Source organism: Apis laboriosa, unplaced genomic scaffold, assembly GCF_014066325.1.
Source record: "Apis laboriosa isolate Shangri-la unplaced genomic scaffold, ASM1406632v1 scaffold5_cov152, whole genome shotgun sequence".
NCBI lineage: Eukaryota > Metazoa > Arthropoda > Insecta > Hymenoptera > Apidae > Apis > Apis laboriosa.
Genome location: NW_025223857.1, coordinates 709036 through 731441, shown reverse-complemented (window position 1 = coordinate 731441; position 22406 = coordinate 709036). Strand labels below are relative to the sequence as shown.

Here is a 22406-nt window from a genome sequence, read left to right as displayed (position 1 = left end):
TGCCATTTACACCTGTGTCTCTGGTAGAGGTGGACATTTCTTCTTTTCGTTTGTAGATGTATCGAGAGAAGTTTCGAGAAAAAAAAAGAGAGAGAGAGAGAGAGAGAATAGAAGGAAGGAAAAATTCGTTGCGAATTTTTCCGCGTGTTCGAGAGTAGCGCGTGATCAAAAAAAAAAAAAAAATCTGGGTCAAACAACTCCTGCGCGCCCGCAAGCTCGCGCGACGAAGCTCTGGTGAAATTTCTCGTTTCGTATTAAACGGGGGGGCACGCGCGAAATTCTTCGAGAAAAATTAAAAAAAGGGAAATTTTCCGGCTGTTTCGAATTGGTTGCGAAAATCTTGCATGTCTGTTAAATAGGTTCAAAAAGAAATTTTTAATACGTGAACATTTTCTCTCCGGGACGAGGAAGACTCTCCAAAGGTAAATCTTGCGGAAAATTATGGGGAGTCACGGTCGAACGTGCGCCGATTTCGTTGAATTCGGGTCGAGCTGAAATCGGTGGCGTGACAACAACACTTTTTTAACCGTAGGATAATCAAAAGAGTTGACCGGTTTCGTGACGTTTTTATTAATGCCGAGATAAATAGTTTACATTTGTTACCGATTCATCGTGATCCAGCGTTTCTCTTATTTATTTAAATACTCTTCTATGGCTATATGTGTATTTGTTATACTTTTTTGGGATAAATAAATATAAAACTATTACTTTTTGGATCTCTGTGAAGATTTAAAAAAAAAAAAAAAGAAGTGAAAAATGCGTGATAATAAAATTTAGCGCGTGTTTATCTCTGAAAACTTGCAGCCACGTAAGCACAAACGTAGAGATGACTCGATGCTGGCACACGCGCGTGTCTCGCGTGAATGCAGCAAATGCTGAAACGGTGTACGGTACACGGGAGAAGCGGTAAGGTAAGATTTCGATAATACTTGATTCGTAATATACTTGACGCACGACCAGGCGAAAACCAGTTTTCTAACTGTACACGCTTTCGCATCGTCTCACCATCTGTCTCATATTTTGTAATTGGACGGTAGAAGTCACTCATCGTACGCACTATTATCGTGCTCGTAAACGTTCGCCAGACATCGATATTACATTTACGATTTTTAAAGAATTTTTGCTCGAGATCGATAAACGTTCAATCATCTGTGTGGGTAATAAAAGTACGAGGCTTTCCTAGAATAACTAGATAGTTTAACCTATCTTCGGATCAGAGCGGAAATAGGGCGTTAACTGTAGCGGAATTCTCCGAGAAAATAATTGTCCGAGAATGCGTTTCACTAGAAATTCTTTCTACGAATATCGCGTGATTTTATTAAGAAGTCCGTCTATTATTACTTGACGCGAAACGTTCGAGCCATTCTTTCGCGCGGTTACGTGAAATTCCTGAAATCGTTGCATTCCTTCGGCACCAGTGTGGAACGCGACGTGTTCCTCTTCGTCACAAGGTGAAAGTAAAATTCGATTAACGACGACCGCTTTCAACTCTGCCATGAGGGCCAAATTCGATTCACACCGCGATAAGATCGAACCATTAGCACTGGAAAATACGTATCCTAAATTACATCGCATCGATATCTACTATGAAGCAATTAGAAGAACGTTCTTATTTAATTTACCAAATGTTGATAATGGAATTCAATCTTCAATACCGTTGTACTACTCGATATAATTTAAATTATTCCGGAAATTTATATTTCGAAAATTTTTAAACTTCTTAATTCTATTCGTTCTTGTTAAATCGCATAAGTGAATTAGAAACGAGTGGCGTCTGATCTTCTAAAAATATGGAAAAAAATTCCATATTTTTACCACTTACGAAGATGATCTGATAATTAAACAAATGATGGCGCTAAACCCATATGCATATATATTTTTCGCCGATCTATTTTTTTTTTTCTCACCCCTCGCCGTCATACGTCATCATGATCGTCATCGTATGTACACATTCCATGCATGCATAATTTATGTTATCTCGTAGTTCACGATACTGTCCGCGAGAGCTCGTGTCCCGTCTTCCACCTACGGTACCTATCCTTTCTTTTCCTACTTCCTCTCTCCAGACCGTTCGCAACGCCATCCAGTAATTGTCTTGTGCTCGCCGTGCGTGTAACTCTTCCTTGTTTTCTACGGAACTATTCACTCGAGCTCGAGTGCCAATCGATAAATGGGAAATCCTCGAATTTACAGCTCGCTACGGCTCGATTCTCCAACAATTTTCTATTTTTCCTTCGTATCGTCATCGCATATATTACCAAAGAGAAACAAACAAACGACTCAGGTTAGGAAAGGTTAACGCACCGAATAACGGATGTACGTTCCCATCGTCAGCCATTCGTTTCCGTATTACGTTGAAATACTGCAATATTTCTATAATTTACCGATCGAATTCCGAAATACTTCATCTGGAAGTATATAAAAAGATCGTCGTTTATATTCCTATTGAATGTAGATCGTTTGAACGAAAATACGGCGATGTTTCGTATATAGTGAAATCAAAAGATACGAATTAAATCCGTTTCACAATTGATGAAATATAAATCGATTTTTTTTAAAGAAAAATTTAGAAAAAGGCAAGAGAGAAATAGAACTCGTATGTGAAAGTGTCTTGATAGGAAAATAAAGACTATTCGTGGAAACGAAATCAACGAGGCAACGATTCGGGAAAAAAATTGAAACACACGCTAACTTGATACGCATGCTGCACCCCAACCGATTGTTGCTCTTCGTCCGCAAAACATTCCCATTATTCGCGATAGGCAAATACAAGCAGTAGCGCGCGTGCGTACGTATATATAAGTACTTTTATCGGGCTGGCAACTAGCGAGTAACATATTACCACCAATACAGCAACGTGAGCGATTTTTCCTGTGAAATGTGCGTTAACTCTGCCGACACAGATCGCGTGGCGTTTAACTTATCGATTTCGAGAATCGAGAAATTCCGCTCTCGCGATAGAAAGTTTAATTCAAAGCATAAATGCATTTAAACATAATTGTCCATAGTTATGCATTTTTCGATCTTTTGCGAAATCGTTCGATCATTAAAAATTATTCATTTTGAAGAGATTCGCTTAATTATTGATCAAAGATTCATAATTTTAAATTTATTCATCACACGTATCATATATATACAATTTCAACTATCGAAAAAAATCGCTCATTAAGCTCATTATATATCGAATAAATCTATTTTTATTGTTACTATAGCTACTCTATTAGAATTTGGAAATATAAATAAGGATGAGAAAGGAGAATCAGAAGACATATCTTGAATTTTTTATTTCAAACGATACGGAATTCGTTTCGACAATTCGACAATTCACGAACGATATATTCTACTAGTTAGGTTAATTCACGAAAAAATCGTCTCGCATTGCATCTTCCTATTGCATTCTATTTTAGTTATATTTGACACCGATTACCTATCTAATTGAGAAACTGCTACCGCGACAGATTTTTCGTATTCGTTTTCACGAATGGAAACGTAGCTGTTAACGTGTCACATAGCGATGATACATTATTCGACTGAACGAATCATCCATTTTTGCGACTAATAACCAACAAAAATTCATTTTTCGCGGTCACATAAAATAGAGCCTACATAACGCCCAAAGAATAAACGTGATTGCGCAACACTCGAGCAGAGGACGAGCGAAACATGGCTTTAAAAAGCAACGTCACCGCGAAAGGAAAGAAACAAAATGAGGAACAATCACCTTCTGTATCGATAGATCCGCCCGCACTGATCGACGATTTAAGGATAACCAATTAAGAATCACACTTTGATTTCGGACCTCGGTAAATCAAACATCCTCCGAAATCCTGGATTATTTCGCGGACGAACCCAACTGCCATCTGGTTCTTCTACGTCTCTCGATTCCCTCGACCGGTAAGACAAGCGGGAATGCGAATCACAACAGGCACATACACAAAAACAGAGACACGAGTGCACAGAGACACCAAAAATTCGCGAACAGATAAATACAACATTGAATGTATTCACATGGACGACAAATAGGTTTTCTAGTTGCGCGAAAAGAACCGCGGTGTCAGAACTGCCACGATGAAAAATCGCGCTGGCAAAATTGAAACGAGAGGTTAGGAGGACGATAAGAGCACGCGGAATGCCGCGGAACCGTTGGCACGTATGCACGGTTCCGTACTAGCAAAGATTGAACGTGACAGCGGATACATTCGAAGGTTAGATTCCCTCGATTCGTGTATACTGTTTGCCTCTCGCTTGAGTTCCCTCTACGCTATAACCCCCTCTATTCGTTTCCATTACACACAAGCGGCGACCTGAACATTTACCTGGCGAACGCCGGAATCGCACGAGAAAACACGAAATCGGCCGACAATTTTATCTGCCCGAACATTCGAATTTTTGAGACTACATTTCGAAGAGGGTAATTTCGAAAATGAAATAATTTTATTAAGAAACGATTTATAAAGATAGATGTTTTAATCTTTATTTTAATAACGATGTAATAAATATATAGATTTCTATTTTATATTTTCTACAAAAAAAAAATCGATCGAAAATTTGCAATATCATTCTGTTCATTTATGATATTATATAATTAAAAATCATTTAAAACATCTTCTTTTTTATTCATAAAAAATTTTTTTTGTTTATTAAAATAACTAATAAATATTTAATAAATAATTTAATAAATATACTTACCCATTTTGTTTCCGCTTCTCCTCCGCACTCGCAGACATATCGTTCGAGACTCGATACACTACGAAAAGAAACGATTCGATTATCGATAGATTCATCGATATTCATCCTATCAATTTCTAACTACTACTAAATATATAATATTGTATTGTGAGAAAAATGTCTAATTATAAAATTCTTTAAATTTGTAACAACAATAATAATAATAAAATCTTATACAAATAAATAAAATACCTGATATATATACTGAATAACTTCGGATTGACTGGCATTTTCTAACGTGCTACCGTTAACTTGTAAAATTTCATCAGCCACTTCCAGCGTATCCGCGTTGTCGGCCGGAGAACCTAGAAATTTGAATTTGAAACAATGAAACATAATATTTAGTTCAAATTAATCGTGAAACGTTTAAATATTAATTAAATATATATATACATATGAAGTGATAACGAAGTGTGTTTGTCATTTTATGTATATTCTTTTTTTCTTTTTCGACTTTAAGTCGAAGAAGAAGATACATATGTGAACAAATAGTATGTACATATTACACAGAACGAACGGACAAGCCAATTCGTTTCTATGTCAATGATTACACATGATAGCATCCTCGAGAAAAAAACACGAGAAATAAAAGAGAGAAAGGGTTTCACAGTTCACGCCTACGTGCTTGACAAGCAGCTTTGTCGATGCTCATTAAAGTATATGTAGCTGGTGCTAATTAAAAAAAAAAAAAAAAAAAAAGAAAGAAAAATAGAAAGGGAAAAGAAATGTTTTTGGATTTTTAATAAACAAAAAGCAACGAATTATGTGACGCAATCAATGCTCACCGTACAGTTTGATCTTGTCATTGTGGTTGATCAATATGATAATATATCCTCCTAGATCGACCATTTTTGCTGACTTCGGCGATGATTGCTGGTTTATTCGATTATAAGGAGAGAACGATGCTTCAGGCGAATCTTGACGCGATTAAAATCGAAGATAAGCGCAATCGCCTCATCATCATCGAAAAAATAATTCGCCGATATTAATGTTGTTATCGCATGCCATCCTTTCCATTTCCTCTTATATCTTCGCATCTCATTTTACCATTATCGCGATCGATATTTTTCACTAACAACACCCACATTTCCGTAAGTATAAACATTAACATTCTTTCTCTTTCTCTCTTTTTTTCTAATTTTTAAATTTCCATGAATCAAGATTTCAATCGAATTTGACACAGTTTTCACTCGATTGAGAACCGAACGAATTATCGAATAGCCCCGAAAACTTTGAATTTCACTAATAATTAGCTAATGATGTTATATTTACGTACACCGATTAACAATTAAGATGACAAGAAAACTAGCAGTTCGTATTCTTTAAAAAAAAAAAGTTAACGAACACATAACATTCTTTGACTGCTGGTTATTCCTCTTGACAATATGTTGATATTACTTTAAGATCTGTTACAAACTTGTGATATCACAGGAGAAATATCTTTCTTTCTCTTTCTCTAACTCTCCAACTCTTTATGTTTTAGTGTTTACGAGTATGATGAATTTATAAAGAATCTTCTTTGTTTTTGATATTAATACGTTCAAACAGTTTGAGAGGAAACCCTCACTGGGGCCCCGAGTATGGGCCCCCCTACATCCTTGCAATGAAGATTTCTTCCTCGAACGATCAACGAATTCAGAATCCCTCAAGCCCTAACTTATTGATTAGAGCTTTCACTGAACACGACTCCTCGCTTGCTTCGGTCATTCTGACTGCTTGCATCCTTGAGTGTATAAGTTTTCTTGAATGACATTTGGGAATCGTAAAAATGTCTCGATTTATCGAGACCGGAGTAACGCAGACTATCCTCATGCTAACTTCTTCTCACTTTCCGTCGACGGCAGATTTCAATTAAATATACATTTTCCGATAAAATCTCACTATACATAAAAGTACAAAATCGTCGTTTAAATGCAAAATTTTTACGATTTTACGATTTTCCTCTCATTTGTTGTCTATATTATCTTCATTCTATCCCTCCCTCAAAGGACACTTACGACATCTCGCTTTCACGCAGGATTAGAAATAAATTTCACGAAAATGATTAACCTGTATTTTCAACGAATGTTCGTAAAATTTATATATCACGATATATATATATATATATATATAACGTATCTTCTTTTGTCTCTGCTGAACGATCTCGTAAACTAGTAATATATTCAATCACTTTGATCTACCCTGAAGCACATCACACTTTTTTATATTAGATTAGAAACAACATTTCCGACAATAATACACAATTTGATCTCATCGATTCACAACACTGTGGAACTGCTTCCTTTTAAAGTCATTCTATCCATTTCCCGCGATATCGAAGCTTTAAAATGTATTGTCGAAGATGGGTGTGAACCTGTGCGTGTTAACCGACGGCGGCAGCAGCCCTGACATCCCTTGTCATCTGCTGATTTCCATCCCTCGCCGCAAAGCGGCGACAGTAGCGGTTGGTACAGCGCCGTCGTTATTCTCGTGGCGGTAACCCCTCCATCTTTGACTTCATTACCAATCCTATCGTTTTTATCTTTTATTCTATTATTTTTCCATAAAATTCTTCTTGTTCCTATTCTACTTTTATATACTATTGAAATAAATATATTTTAATATATAAATTATTACATTATAATTTATAATTGAATTGATTACCATATATTTTTTTAATGTATAAATTAAGAAATTAATGAAATATCTATTTTCATATATTTTTTATATTGTTTAAATATCTTCTATGTTTGAAAAATTCATCGTTTATTGAATATATTTTATTTATTATATATAATATAATATATAATATATAATATTTTATTTATTAAAATGAACTCGTATGCGAATAAGAAAATTAAAGATTTTTATGAAGAAGCAGATAGAGCATGTAATCAATATTAAGGATGTTATAATTACCTGTCTTTTTGATGTTATATTCTTTCAATTTTCATCTTACAAAATGAATATTGAATTAATTTACAAATATTTCCAATTAATACTCAAGACAAATAAAATTTATTGCTTTTATTTAACTTTTTATATTTGAATTGCGTTTGAATAATTATAATAATTATCTATGACATTTATTTTGAACTTAACAATGAATCAAAATTTTTAATGAAATATTTGCTACCATTGATTATTCATTGTGATCAGTCTTCTGTATATTCTGACGTAAATGCATTATGTTGCAATTATGATATAGCGTTTGATTAAATGTAATGCTTTATACTCTGCAGATGGCGCTAACATGTGAATTTGGATTACGAGTGTTTAAGATAATTTATTAAAATACAAATTAATATTTTGTTTTTCTATTTAAATAATATTGAAATTCAATGAAAATATTGCATTTAAAATCATGTTTTACGTTCAATAACTTCGATAGCTGATAGAAATTGAATACTCGATAAAAGTTTTTTTGATAATGCCTGACTCATTTGTGTCAATCTTAGATAATAAAAGTATATTTATTATGCACAAATGTAGTAATTCTTTGCATTTGAAAGATCACAATAATTCATCGAATTTTTTAAGTTTTTGAAGTTTGAACTTTTGGATTTTAAAGAATATTAGTGTTTTTATATATGATAAATAATGAAATAGATTTTTAAAAATTATTCTAAATAATATATTAGTTGATTTCTGGATGAATAAGAAATGGCTTTGTTCATTGAACTTGTTTTTTTATCCTTAATTTCTCTCACAGTATGTAATGTTATTTACTATCAACCTGAAGCTGTTCATCTTGCTTATGGAGGTAATATATATTCTAATTATTTATCTCGTTAATACATTGTTTCTTTTTTTTAAATTTTCTTATCATCAATGGAATATGATATATATATTTTATAACTTTCAGATAATATTCATGATATTGTTGTAACATGGGCCACAAAGAATAATACTCAAGAATCAATTGTGGAATATGGAATAAATGGATTAATTCTAACAGCTACAGGAAATTCTACTCTCTTTGTTGATGGTGGGAATGAAAAACAAAAACAATACATTCACAGAGTATGGTTAAAAAATTTAACACCTAATACCAAGTATAGTAAGTAAAATAACTTTTTAGTTATTTGTCATATTCTATACTTATTTTATAAAGTGTATATATATAAATCTTTTAATAGTTTATCACTGTGGTAGCAAATATGGATGGTCCAATATATTCTATTTGAAAACTATTCCTGAGGAATCAACAAAGTGGTCACCTCACATTGTTATCTTTGGTGATATGGGTAATGAAAATGCTCAAAGTTTATCTAGATTGCAAGAAGAAGCACAACGTGGATTATATAATGCAGCGATTCATATTGGAGATTTTGCATATGATATGAATTCTGATAATGCACGTGTTGGTGATGAATTCATGAAACAAATAGAAGGAATTGCTGCTTATTTACCATATATGACAGTACCTGGTAATCACGAAGAAAAATATAATTTTAGTAATTATAGGTCAGAATATATTTTAAGCTTAAAACTATTTTGGTTAATTTATTTTTATAATTTCTCAATTGTTATAATGTAAATCTAATAGGTTTCGTTTTACTATGCCTGGAGATTCTGAAGGTTTATGGTACAGTTTTAATATAGGACCTGTACACTTTGTAGGAATAGAAACAGAAGCTTACTATTTTATGAATTATGGTATAAAACAACTTGTTAAACAATATGAATGGTTAAAAAAAGATTTAATGGAAGCAAATATGCCTAAAAATAGGTAGATTTATATATTTCTTTGTCATATTGCAGAATTAATAATTAAGAATTAAAAATTATTTAATAACAAAATTTTTAGGGCACAAAGACCATGGATAGTTATATTTGGTCATAGACCAATGTATTGCAGTAATGCAAATGCCGATGATTGCACTAATCACGAAAGTTTAGTCAGAGTTGGTTTGCCAATTGTAAATTGGTTTGGTCTTGAAGATCTTTTTTTCAAATACAAAGTAGATTTATTGTTATGGGCTCATGAACATAGTTATGAACGTTTATGGCCTGTCTACAACTTCAAGGTAATCTACAATTATGAAGCGATATCTTTAATTTCATTTAAAATAAGAAAAATAAAATAATCATAGGTACAAAATGGTAGTTATGAAAAGCCATATAAAAACTATAAGGCACCTGTACATATAGTAACTGGGTCAGCAGGATGTAAGGAAGGACGTGAAAAATTTATTTCACATAAACCAAGTTGGTCTGCCTATCGCAGCTCTGATTATGGATATACTAGGATGAAAGCATATAATCAAACACATCTTTATCTTGAACAGGTATTAGCTAACATGGAAAAAAAAGGTACAAGGAATGTTTGTTGTAATTCATTTTACAATTTGTCATTTACAGGTATCCGATGACAAGGAAGGTGCTGTTTTGGACCATGTTTGGCTCATAAAAGATGATATCTTACCAGCATACAATTTAAATCTTCTTGATAAATAAAATATATAAAACATAAAATATAGAATATAATTTAGGATGAATTAAAACAATATTTAAATATTTCTTTTCTGCTTTGTATCTCTTTTATGGTAAATAGCAAAATTGCATATCTACCAACTTTAAAGACAATTTACTTTCATTCTATTTTAAAAAATTTCCTATTCCTTTCTGCATAGAAACAAATAAACTACAAAAATTTGCTAATTACAAATGAGATGGAAATTATTAATAATGCATACGTACAATATAATCCTTTAATTGTTAAAATATAAATATATGTATATATAATCATTATAGCATATAATATTAATAATATAATATTAGGGTAGCATTTCATATTTCCATCTGATTCTCACAGTAAATCATTATTTGTCAATGATACATGATGAATAATACGATTCGTACTAAGGAAAAAGAATATTTCCGAATTTGAGTACTAATATAACAAAGAAACGCTTTCTTTTAATGCTATAAATTTCTGATATACATAATAATTCAATTAAAGCTGTTAATATTTCTATGCCTCTACTTTTAAAATGGAGAATCCATTTGTCCATTGACTGGCTCCTTGTCAAGTGTAATTTGCTATGTTGGCTTCTGTTATAATATTTGACTAATAAATTTAGAAAAAATAACAAGGAACTGCTTTTCTATAAATTATTATGTTAGAATCGACAACGAAGCCAAAATATCGAATAATATTGTCATTAAAAAAAAAAATTGTAGCTACGATTATCAAATATCGTTCCTCCAAATATAGAAGAAACATGCCACTCTTTATAGCGTAACATAATTTAGGGGACAAGCTTAACTTTTATCTCTCTTATTTTGCTTTCGATTTAAATTAACATTCAATCCCCATTATATCACCGCGAACCTACTCAGCAGGTATAAATATTAATTTAATTGAATCTTATGGTACATAATTTTTTCATGTACAATTTCAATGAGTATGTGCATGTATGCGCACGTAAACGCAACCACACTAATCTGCCATTGGAGATATGTGTTAAAACCTTTTAAAGATGCATAAAAAAGCATCATAAATTAGAGAAAATAACTAATATTTCAATTTATCTGTATAACAAAAAATTCTTCCAAATTAGTAGACAAAAGAACGAATATTCGTCATAAAATCGAATGTCTCTGACTTTTTCATGCATTTAGCCTTAACATTTCAATATGTGAACAAAGAAAACGTTTGATACTGTCAGTGATTAATGGAAACAATGGAAGAAGTTGCTGCCGAGTGACTTTCCTGATAAGAAAATTGGGGAAAATGCTCTTGTTCTTCAGCTATTGAATTTAAACCACCTCCACTACCTAAAAATCCTTGATCAGGCGGCGTAAGTTCTACGCTTTCACCCGTAAATTCACTATCAAAATATCGAGTATCTGTGTCTGATGTTACTTGAGGTTTAAAAGGAGGAGGAATTTTTTTCTGTACAAGATCTGACCAATCAATTGATGAAAAAAATGCATGATCCATTATTTCTTTTGCATCATTAGGTCCACCACCTAATCTTTTGCTTGGATCTTTTATAAGTAATCCTAAAAAAAAGAATTAAAAATTAAAAAATAAAAATATCGATTTTATCCACTATTTACTTACCACCAAGCATATCTTTTGCTTCATTACTGATTGTTCTAGGAAATTTTACTTCTTCCATTACAATAAGCATGAAGAGCTTTTCATGGTCCTTATTATAAAAAGGTAATCGACCACAAATCATTTCATACATAACAACACCAACTCCCCACCAATCTACAGCTCGTCCATAATCATTATCTTCTAACACTTCTGGTGCAAGATATTCAGGAGTTCCACAAAATGTTTTCGTCGTTCTTCCTGTTTTAAATGTTATTACTATTTCTTATCATTTTTAAATCTAAAAATATATATACAATATATTTACCATATGTAATATCTTCTTTACACAATCCAAAGTCAGCTATTTTAATATGTCCATCTTTGTCTAAAAGAAGATTCTCTAATTTGAGATCACGATAGATAATACCTTGCGAATGAAGGTAACCTAAGGCTGAAATAATTTCAGCGCCATAAAATCGAGTACGATCTTCTCCAAATACACGAGACCGTCTTAAATGAAAGAATAATTCTCCACCATTCACATATTCCATTACAAAGCACAACCTGTCTGCTGTTTGAAAACTATATTTTAAGGACTGCAAAATATAAAAACATTACATAATAATTAATATTATCAATATTATTAATATTAATCAATATTATACATGTTTTATATATATAATATATATTTATATAATATAATGATATTTAAAGCACATACGATTAGGAACGGGTGATTTGTGGTTCGCAATACTCTATTTTCAGTAAGTGTGTGCGCAACTTCGTCTTTACGAATAATGACTTCTTTTCGTAATATTTTTATAGCATATAAATGGCCTGTTGCCTTTTCTCTACAAAGAATTACCTTCCCAAATGTACCTTTTCCCAAAACTTTTAAAAATTCAAAATTTTCAAGAGTCTGAAATAAATAATAAAAAGAAAAATACATATTAATAAAACATCTAAAAGTTTCAATTTTGATTTATGATGAATACATTATTATATAACGTACAACTTTTTTTTTTCCTGTACTTTTACTACTAGAAGTTCCTTGAACACTAAATTTTGCAGAAAGTTCATCAATACTGCCACCATCTACATCCGAAGATACCACTCCAACAGATCCACAAGAGTCTGACCTACCACCTCCTGAAGATTCCATATCAACATCTTCAGATGATGATGAATGTTGCATCTGTGTAGATTGTTGTTGAGATTGTTTTTCACTTGCTAACCTAGCAGCTACATATCTAAAAGAAAAAAAAATGAAAAATATTAGAAAGCTTAAATTGCTGAATATTTTAAATTTGCTTTTTGTTTTTTTTAGAAAAAATCAAACCTAATTGCTGCTACCCAATCTTCTCTTTCTTGTTCTGTTTCTACATGAAATGTTCTTTCTATTACAGCAGCCCATTGTAAACCTCTTATAACAAAAGTATAAGGTTTAGGTCTATCTACAGACATAATTTGACAACCACGAACAGTAAAATTATTCAATGGTTGTGCTGCAGCTGCCATTTGTTGATCTGGCTTAGCTTTGAAACCAACTAATGTGCCATCATCCCGTAAAACGAAATATCTTGACCTCCAATTTTTTATATGTTCTCCTATATATATCAAAATAAAATATATTTATTATTTTTTCTTAATATCAAAAGCATATCGTTTATTTATAAAAACTTTAAATGTAACAGTGAAAATTTGAATAAAAAAACTTTTAAAATTGCTTTCTATTTATATAAAAAAATACTTTTAATTTTAATATTTTGTTAAAAAGAAAAGTATAATAATAAAAAAGAACATGTGAGAAAGTGAGAAAAGGTTCTTCGAATTTGTATTCTATCCAAATGAAATAAAATAAAGTAAACATAAATATTATGAAACTGCTTCAATACCGCGTTTTTGCAGCCAGCCTTCCTTAACGACACGCTGACCGCCGCCACCGGACGCTGCGACGTTCATCGCTGCGTCCCCCATAACTCCTTCTTTAATGCGCACTTGTATACACTATGCAAATACTTCGTATTTCCAACTAGACTCAATATCGCATGAAAATTAGCGAAATACAACGAAGATAGCACGAGTATACAAACTTGAGCAATCATAGATACACGTTTGGCAGGTAAACTATACTCAAGCAACTATACTCTGTGATCGGTAGACACACTAATGCGCACTAACTAGCATTGCCCTTTCATATTTCGGAGATGGCGCATCAATCGATCACAAATAAAGAAGAATTTTCATGGAACAATACCTGTCTACTTTCAATCAACTTAAATTTGTCAATACGAATATTGATATCTCTACAACCTTTCTATACATTCTATCTTTTAAGACAAGCATGCGCAAATCTCTTTGTTTATTATGATTTATTATATATGCATATGTATATATATATATTATATTATAGGTATATTTAAATAAAAAATACACATGTTCTTTTAAAGTATTTTGTTTTATTCGATTATATCATCATTATGCTACTATATATTATTATATATATATAAATTGTTAATTATTTATATTTTTGAATTTAAATAATAATTTTTTATTAACTTTATATAATAAAAGTTAAAATTTAAAAAATTTTAAATTGTCTTAATAAATAAAAATAAATACAAAAATTTATAGATATAAATTAAATATAAATTATTTTTCAGAAAATGCATTTCAATCATAATCATTTTATATATAAATCATTATTTTTAAAGATAAAAATTCGATGAAATTGTTTTATATATTATTATTCTATTGAATTCTATTGAAAAATATATATATTTTTTTTTTATAAATCTATGCTTCACTTTGATATTGAATTTATCTATCTCCCACTCTTTCTGATATCGACATGTCTGACAGTGGGTTATCAGTCATCATTTGCTTTGACAGAGATTATTTCTTTTTTTAATTTATTCATATTATCTATTAATATAAAAAATAAATTTATAGAAAAATTTGTAGTTTTTAAAAAATGGTAGTAGTTTTTTATTGTGTTGGAAGGTGTAGGATTTTAAACCCTTTTAATTATTGAGCTAAAGATTATGTATAATCAATATTTATTTGTGTAAAAATAGTGGAATTTTTTACTATAATATAATTAATAAGATGGGCCCACCACCAGTAGTAACAGGTATATCTCCTAAAGAAGGACCTCCAGGAACTCGTGTTATAGTTCGTGGTGAATTTTTAGGCAATAAAGTACACGATCTCATAGGTTAATTTCGTTTTTTAAATTATTTAAAAATATATTTTTTTCATAGAAAAAAAATTCTTTTTTGAAAAAAATTTTAATACATCCAGGTTTAACAATATGTGGATGTGATTGCCTCTTATCAGCAGAATGGAAATCCTCTAATAAAATTATTGCCAGATCAGGACCTTGTAAAGGTCGAGGTGATATTATAGTAACTACTCGTAGTGGAGGACCTGGGACATCAACAGTACAATTTCGTGGTTATCATGAAACTATAGGTCCTATGAAAGAATCTGCAGTATGGGTAGAAGAAGCTCCTATGCAAAGTTTTGTTTGGGGAAGAAGAACACTTTCCCCAACAAATTATCAGCAAGAAGACCCTTTAGGTTTAAGCGTAGAAGGCAATGAGTATGTTTATCTATCTTTTTTTAAGAGTTAACGTAAATTCTTTAATAAATCTTTTTATAGTAAAAAGTACCCTGAAGATGAATTAATTGAACTTTTTGGAGAAGGCAGTGGAGATCTTACCAGTGAAAAATTTCATCCTGGTTGGTTTTTGTTGCAACATCACCATGCCACTACTTTTGAAGATTTAAAAGCTGGATTAGCATTTCTTAAAAGAAAAGTTAATTCTCAAAAAGAAGGTCAATTATCATTTTTAAAGGTAACTATTACAATAAAAAACAAAAATTAATATATTATTATTATTGAAGAAAATATTAATATATCTCTATTTTATATTTTATATTTATCTATATTTTATATCTATATTTTATATTTTTTAAATTCTTTTCTTTAGGCTAATGTAGGATCAGTAATGGAACAATTAGATACAATAATTTTATTAAAAGAACAATTTGAAACAGATATAAAAACATATGGTAATGATCCTACTGAAAAATTAGAAAAAGCTATTCGACAATCTATGTCAGAAGCTAATAAATTGTTTGATGATGTGTTAGCAAGAAGAGACAGAGCAGATGCAACAAGAAATGCTTTGTCTGTAATGCAGAGATACAAGTTCCTCTTTTGTATGCCAATTAATATAGAAAAAAATATAAAACGAGGCAATTATGATCTTGTAATTAATGATTATACAAGAGTAAAAAATTTATTTAAAAACACAGAAGTTGAAGTTTTTAAAAAAATACTACAGGAAATTGATAATAGAATTATAATGTTAAAAACGCATTTAAGAAATAAGCTTGAAGAAATGCCTTTTAGTTTGGAAGAACATAAAAAAATAATTAGAAATCTTGTTAATTTAGAAGCTGAAGGAGATCCAGCTTGGGATGCAATAGGTACATATATTTCTAAAATATTTTATATCTTATTTACTGAAGATAATGATAATTTTTTTCAGTTTCTCATTCAAATTATTTAAAGAAAAGTATTACTACCTGTATGCAAGAACATTTGGAAATAGATAATTCTAATGGAGAAAATTTGAACAAAATAAAATTAGTACAAAGTAATAAACAATCAAAATCGGACAAAAATGATGGAATGAATATTCCTCCACAAATATCATGTATTGAAACAATTTGTGATATAATAGTTGAACAATTACCAGATTTATGGAGATTAGGTCAAAGTTATTTTACAGGACAATTACATGTAGTAGTGGATGCAGAGAAACAAATACCTTTTAAGGTATATAAACTATTTATCAAATGAATTATTATTAAAAATACAAATTTTATTATAAAAAAAAATTATTTTCATACAGAATCTAGTATTATCAAGTATGCAACATGCCATGGAAGCCATGAAAAATATATGTAGTAATGATTTGGATGCTACATGGCTTTTACATGTTTTACGTAGGATTAGGCAAATGTATGCTTCATTGATTCATTTGGATTTACCAAGTGATGCATTAGATATTTTCGGAAAATTTATACTTGATTTAAGGTACAAAATGTTATTATGATATATTTTATTTTTATTATGTAATAAACTAAAATTTTAAGATCAGATTGCAGTGCTTTGGTGCGCTTTTTAAACAAACTGCAGATAACATAGCTGCTTTACATAAAAAAGAAACTTGGCAAATCGAATATTTAAATGAAGATGGTGGTGTTACTAAAGTGGTAATAATCAAATTTTATTTATAAAAATATTATGTGAATATATTTTTTTATTAAATATTTAATTTTGTTTTTATATAGCCATACTTATTCGAAGAAATGGTTTTGGAAGTCTCAAAACGTGCGCGAGATACAGTAGTTGCTTGTGGTCCTCGAGAAGGATCATTATTTGCTAATTCGACGCATCAACATTTATATTATAATTCTGTTAAAACATTGTTTACATCGTTTGCAAGATGTTTACAACAATTGGCATTCAGTGGCTGCGAGGAAGCTCTTGATGATGACGAATCTTCTGTATCTCAATTAATTGGTTCTCCTTCTGGTTATAAGAGCAAGAGTAATAAACATCAAGGCCCTGTAAGTTTCATGATTTATTTATAAAATGAAAAAATTATTTCAGAGAAAATAGATATTAATTACAATTAAAAAAAAAAAAAAAGAAAAAAAATAAGAAAATTTGTAGCATCTTTTGAAGTCAGTGCTATATTTTAGCATTACTTCTGAATTTTTTATCAGACGTGGGAACAATGCCTCTTAATCTCGTTAAGTAATATTCGTTATACATTGAATACCATTCTACCAAGAATTGGAGATATATTGAAAAATCAAGATTATCCAAATTTATCAAATGCAATTGGATGGAATTCTGATTGGACACAACTCAGTACATTAGATACAGCTGTTTTGGATGCATATCTGGAACGTCGCTGCGATCCATTAGTTGGTACAATTGAACCTAGTATGTATCTAGGCGGCTTAGAATGGGATTTTGAGACTGAACCTACTCATGTAAGACCATATGCACAAGAAATTCTAGCAAATTTAATTGCAGTTCATGCAGAGGTATCTATTGTTCACAAATAATTTTTAATTATTAGATAATTTTTGTAATCATATATATATATATATATATATATATTTATAGGTACGTCGTGTTGCACCAGCCTTATTACAACGAGTATTATCTCATATAGTTGAGACTGTAGCAGAAGAACTTGCAAGACTTATGTCATGTGTTACTCAATTTCGACCAGCTGGAATTGTGCAAGCACGTACTGATATTACTCTTCTAAAGGACGCTTTAAAACCTTATAGTACAACAAGGGCAAAGTAATAATTTATTTTTCATTTTTTTTTATCATTATACGAATAAAAAGAAAAATATTTTATTTATTTTTCAATTTACAGGAATTTTTTTGAAGAAGCTTTAGATGCAATACCACAACCTATTAACAAAGATGATTGTATGCGAATCGACATGTTATTATCAAAAGTAGCAACGTCCATGCATTTGCAACTATCATGTCTTGCCAGTGATGCAATAAATAATACTCCTATAATGATTGCTGATCCTAATCGTGTCACTACTGTATAGTTCTAATAATAATTTAAGAACTTAAATAAGTATTTATTATATTTGTTATCATTGATTTTTTACATTACAATATAGATTTCTTTATTCCAGTTACAAATTCATCATTGTTAATGCGACTAAACAATTCTCATCTTGCATTATTAAATTATATAAATACAAGTGACATACAATACAAGAGAAAATAAAAATTGTAATCTTTTTAAATGTGTTTTTTTAATAATTGCAAATATTATATTTGCGATTAATACTATATATCTACAAACGAACGTACAGAATATCGAAATCATTTCTTAAACTTCTATCTTAAGATGAATTTTACAGAATAAGTATAAATAAAGAGAAAATGGGAGAAAAACAGAGATAGAATAATTATATAAATATATGGAATAAAAAAAGTATTGAATATTAGGTCTATTCAGTACTTTTATTTTTGGTTATTTATTTAAAATATATTATATATATATTTTTCTTTTTCAAAAACAATTAACATGTTTTAATAATAATGTTGTTATCTTTTTAATAGATTATAATGAAAAATATTTATATTTCAACATTTTTTTGTAAAAGTGTAAATATATAACAAAAGATTACATCTAAAATATTATGAATTGCATTTAGGCATTTATAATATGTACATTATTATTCAAATATTGACTAATAATAATAATAATTTTTATTTTTTTATATGATATAAATATTAAATGTTAAATAATATAAAGTTCATTTTAGTCTGTCTTTTTATAATCTAAATTTTCAAAATCAACAGGTTCTTCATCAATAGTGACGACATCTGGACGAGATTTATCTACTGGATATAGCCTATAAGAGAATATTTATTTGAATAAAATATTTATATAGTATTAAATAAGAATGTGTGACTTACCATCTTTGATAAAGATAAATAAGGAAAACAGCATCATCTCTAAAACAAGCTATTCTATGTGCTGTTGGTGTAACAATGATAAATGCAAAAACATCATCTATAAATGTATTAAATGCTTTATACATAAATGTTTTCCATGGTAAATGTGCTACAGATTTTAATTTATAATTTACAAAAAGTTGAGGAAGCATAAACAAAAAACCAAATGCATAAACTCCATTTACTAAAGAATTAATACTCCATGAATACCAACTGAAATTTGAAATATGTACATAAAAATTTGAAAAATTATATAAAATAAATTATAATTTTCAACATTATACCTTTTGTGATGTTGATAAAGTAAAGAATAAATTGCACCGCCAATGACAAGAGGATATAATAAATAACTTAAATAACGCATACTTTCTGCATCAAATTCCCTTGTTCTAATTTCAGCCATATAATTATTATTATTATTACTTTTAAGTCTAAGTTTCAACACTTTCTTTAATTTCCACATCTAATAAAATTACAAATATAAAATATATTTATAAAAAACAATGATTAATGAATGCTTCATTTTATCATTACCTCAATAATAGATCCAATGCCTGTAGGAATAAGTACAAGCAAAGATGAACCTTCATCTAATAAATAAAGAAAGATGACAGTTTGACTAAATCCTCGCCACGCAACAGTCCATTTACTAAGACCTACAAGATTATCTTTTCTTCTCCAATAACTCACATCATTTTTAAAAGCAAGGAAATCAAACAGCAACTGTTTTAATGTAAGATATTGTTAAGTTTTGTTTCAAATTATATTTTAGTTATTTTTTAATTTACATACATGAATGGCTGCAATAAGAAAAGTTCCTCCCAATATATATATATTAGTATCTACAAAAATTCCTTTTACTTCATCCATATCTTTATCAGAAAATCCAAGATTTTTTAAATTTTGCATAGTAGCTTCCACATGCAATAACAATCTTAGCTTTGAAATAGAAATTGGAGAATATTGCAATGTAATATTAACTGTATTATTTTGAGGCATGATTCTCATTAAATCGTGATGTCTGGTTTGTAAAAAGTCACAATTAACTATAGGTAAAAATGTTTTGCCTTGTATAATTCTGAAATAATAAAAATTTATCATATCCTTATTATATATTAATGATTATTTAAAATTAGTAATATTAACATACTTCAAATGATTTACAAGTTCTATAGGTACATTATGTATAGGAAGTTTTATATCATCTGTCATTATTGTAAATGTTACACGGCTCTTAATATGTGTTACTGGATTTATTAAATTTTGTTTTTTTTTTAAATCTGAATGTTTTTCACTCAATAAATTAAAAGCTTCTGCTTCAGGAACTTTATATTGTGTCATTTTGATGGTAATAGAAGATACATATGGATCCTATAATAATTATTATAAAAAATAGATATATAAACGAAGTTTATATCATTTTTTACACATACCTTTTGTATATTAATATTTTTTTCATATTTCTTAGAATTTGGTGCTATGATAATATGAAGAAACAATGTTCCATTGTTTCGTGTTTTGCGTGGAATATTCAAAGTTAATGGGCTGAAAATATAATAATATTCAAATAAAAAAATTGTATACGTAATTGTAATTCAAAATTATATATGTTTTCAATAATATAAAATAATATAAATATAAATAATATAAAAAAATATATACTTACAGAGTATTTGCATGAGTATAATTAAAATTTTTATTATTATATACAAAATCAACTTGTTGTGCGGTAGGATATCTATCGACAGAGCTATAAACTTGCAATTGTAATTGTGGTTTTTGATTCAAATATGATGTTAAGCATAATTTGTTGTCTTCACAAGCTGGTGCCACAAACAATAAAGATAAATTATAAATCGAATAAATTATATAAACTAAAAATAATTCCGTTAATATAAGAGTAAAGGATGGCCACTGCATTTTTCTAGATTTTTGTTAAAAATATTTTTTTTTATTTTCTTTTAATTATATGAATCAAAAATCACAGTTGATATTGAATAACATGCGTCGTATAACCATAAATATTTATTATAGATCACTTCGTGTGTGCAATATAGACTTTAAACATTAAGTTTATTGGCATATAATTGATTGACAGTATATACTTTTCATTCTGATGCATACCGGATTAAAAGTACAACCAATGTGTTTATGTCATTAATAACAACATAAGAATACAGCCATTGTTTGTTATATAGCGACATCTATGTGTCATCAGCCGTTTTGCCGAAATATATACTTTTGCGAGGAAAATACGTAAAGTAAAAATAACAGTACTTCTTCCGCGTTGAGAAATATTTTTTTTTATTTTCCAAAAAGTGAGCATTCTCTGTTCCATTATTACTCATAAAATATTGTATAAAAAATCAAATATCGTGTAATAGTTTATATTCTATATAAATTATAAATTAACTCTATTTATGTATATACAGTATATAATAAGTAAGATATTTATGATATTCGTGTCAAAGATCCGTTCAAGATTAAATATAGAACTGTGACATATATAAAGCGCCATGCTGGCAAAAAAAACTGAATCTATCTTTAGTCATTCATGTATCCGTCGGTATGATGGATTCCATACAAGAAAAGTAGGCTCACATAGAAATAAAATATATCATCTAACGATAAAAAAACAAACCAAAAAGAACGCAAAAAATATTATAACAAAAATTTTAATTTATTGTATAACAAAAGAGAAGGAAAGTTAATTAATTCATATTTAATAATAATAATGATGACGATAATAATAATAATAATAACATATAATAAGCGTAAAAATAATACACGTGAGGATTTATTCACAGTTATTATATATAATAAAGCAAATCTATGATAATTTTACATTTATTAAATTCTATAATCTATCACAATAAATCTTTTTTTCATTAATGTAAGGTTCGTATAGAAATATATTTGAACAAACAAACCTCTACTAAAACGTAATTATATTTCGAAAGTTTCGAGAAACCGTCAGAAAATTCGCATATCTATACATAGATATATTCGTAATTGTATAGTACATATACATGTACATATATACAAGCTGGAGTGAAGTGAAA

General features: G+C 29.4%; 5 protein-coding genes across 8 annotated transcripts in view; 2 read left to right on the top strand and 3 right to left on the bottom strand.

Annotated features, from left to right (window-relative positions):
* Positions 1-7059, bottom strand: part of LOC122718318 (protein PALS1) — a 41163-nt gene extending 34104 nt beyond the window's left edge. For 3 of the 4 annotated variants that reach the window (XM_043943241.1, XM_043943242.1, XM_043943243.1), the window contains exons 1-3: positions 5514-7059; positions 4921-5033; positions 4690-4747 (exon numbers count right to left, since the gene is read on the bottom strand). In XM_043943241.1, coding sequence (XP_043799176.1) covers positions 4690-4747; positions 4921-5033; positions 5514-5577 — 235 coding nt within the window. In that variant the 5' untranslated portion in view covers positions 5578-7059. The remainder of the gene's footprint in view (positions 1-4689; positions 4748-4920; positions 5034-5513) is intronic. The other variant, XM_043943245.1, reaches the window with a different exon arrangement.
* A 911-nt stretch (positions 7060-7970) lies between these two features.
* LOC122718320 (acid phosphatase type 7) lies at positions 7971-10284 on the top strand. Its single transcript, XM_043943248.1, has 7 exons — positions 7971-8470; positions 8573-8767; positions 8847-9174; positions 9257-9439; positions 9518-9737; positions 9804-9998; positions 10072-10284. The coding sequence occupies exons 1-7, from the start codon at positions 8371-8373 to the stop codon at positions 10165-10167; spliced, it is 1317 nt and encodes a 438-aa protein (XP_043799183.1). The 5' UTR covers positions 7971-8370; the 3' UTR covers positions 10168-10284.
* A 143-nt stretch (positions 10285-10427) lies between these two features.
* Positions 10428-13930, bottom strand: LOC122718319 (RAC serine/threonine-protein kinase). Its single transcript, XM_043943247.1, has 7 exons — positions 13654-13930; positions 13098-13365; positions 12771-13008; positions 12480-12677; positions 12084-12354; positions 11780-12016; positions 10428-11718 (listed from the first exon to the last, which is right to left on the bottom strand). The coding sequence occupies exons 1-7, from the start codon at positions 13733-13735 to the stop codon at positions 11378-11380; spliced, it is 1635 nt and encodes a 544-aa protein (XP_043799182.1). The 5' UTR covers positions 13736-13930; the 3' UTR covers positions 10428-11377.
* Positions 13931-14643: 713 nt separating this feature from the next.
* Positions 14644-18581, top strand: LOC122717966 (exocyst complex component 2). Its single transcript, XM_043942551.1, has 11 exons — positions 14644-14975; positions 15062-15362; positions 15423-15618; positions 15754-16255; positions 16318-16607; positions 16684-16868; positions 16933-17047; positions 17126-17404; positions 17564-17890; positions 17973-18157; positions 18236-18581. Exons 1-11 carry the CDS (start codon positions 14867-14869, stop codon positions 18420-18422), a joined length of 2676 nt encoding a protein of 891 aa, XP_043798486.1. The 5' UTR covers positions 14644-14866; the 3' UTR covers positions 18423-18581.
* A 496-nt stretch (positions 18582-19077) lies between these two features.
* Positions 19078-22038, bottom strand: LOC122717975 (cleft lip and palate transmembrane protein 1-like protein). The gene is made up of 8 exons (XM_043942572.1): positions 21011-22038; positions 20778-20889; positions 20495-20715; positions 20137-20422; positions 19879-20067; positions 19629-19807; positions 19306-19557; positions 19078-19241 (listed from the first exon to the last, which is right to left on the bottom strand). The coding sequence occupies exons 1-8, from the start codon at positions 21262-21264 to the stop codon at positions 19148-19150; spliced, it is 1587 nt and encodes a 528-aa protein (XP_043798507.1). The 5' UTR covers positions 21265-22038; the 3' UTR covers positions 19078-19147.
* Between the last annotated feature and the right edge of the window lie 368 nt (positions 22039-22406).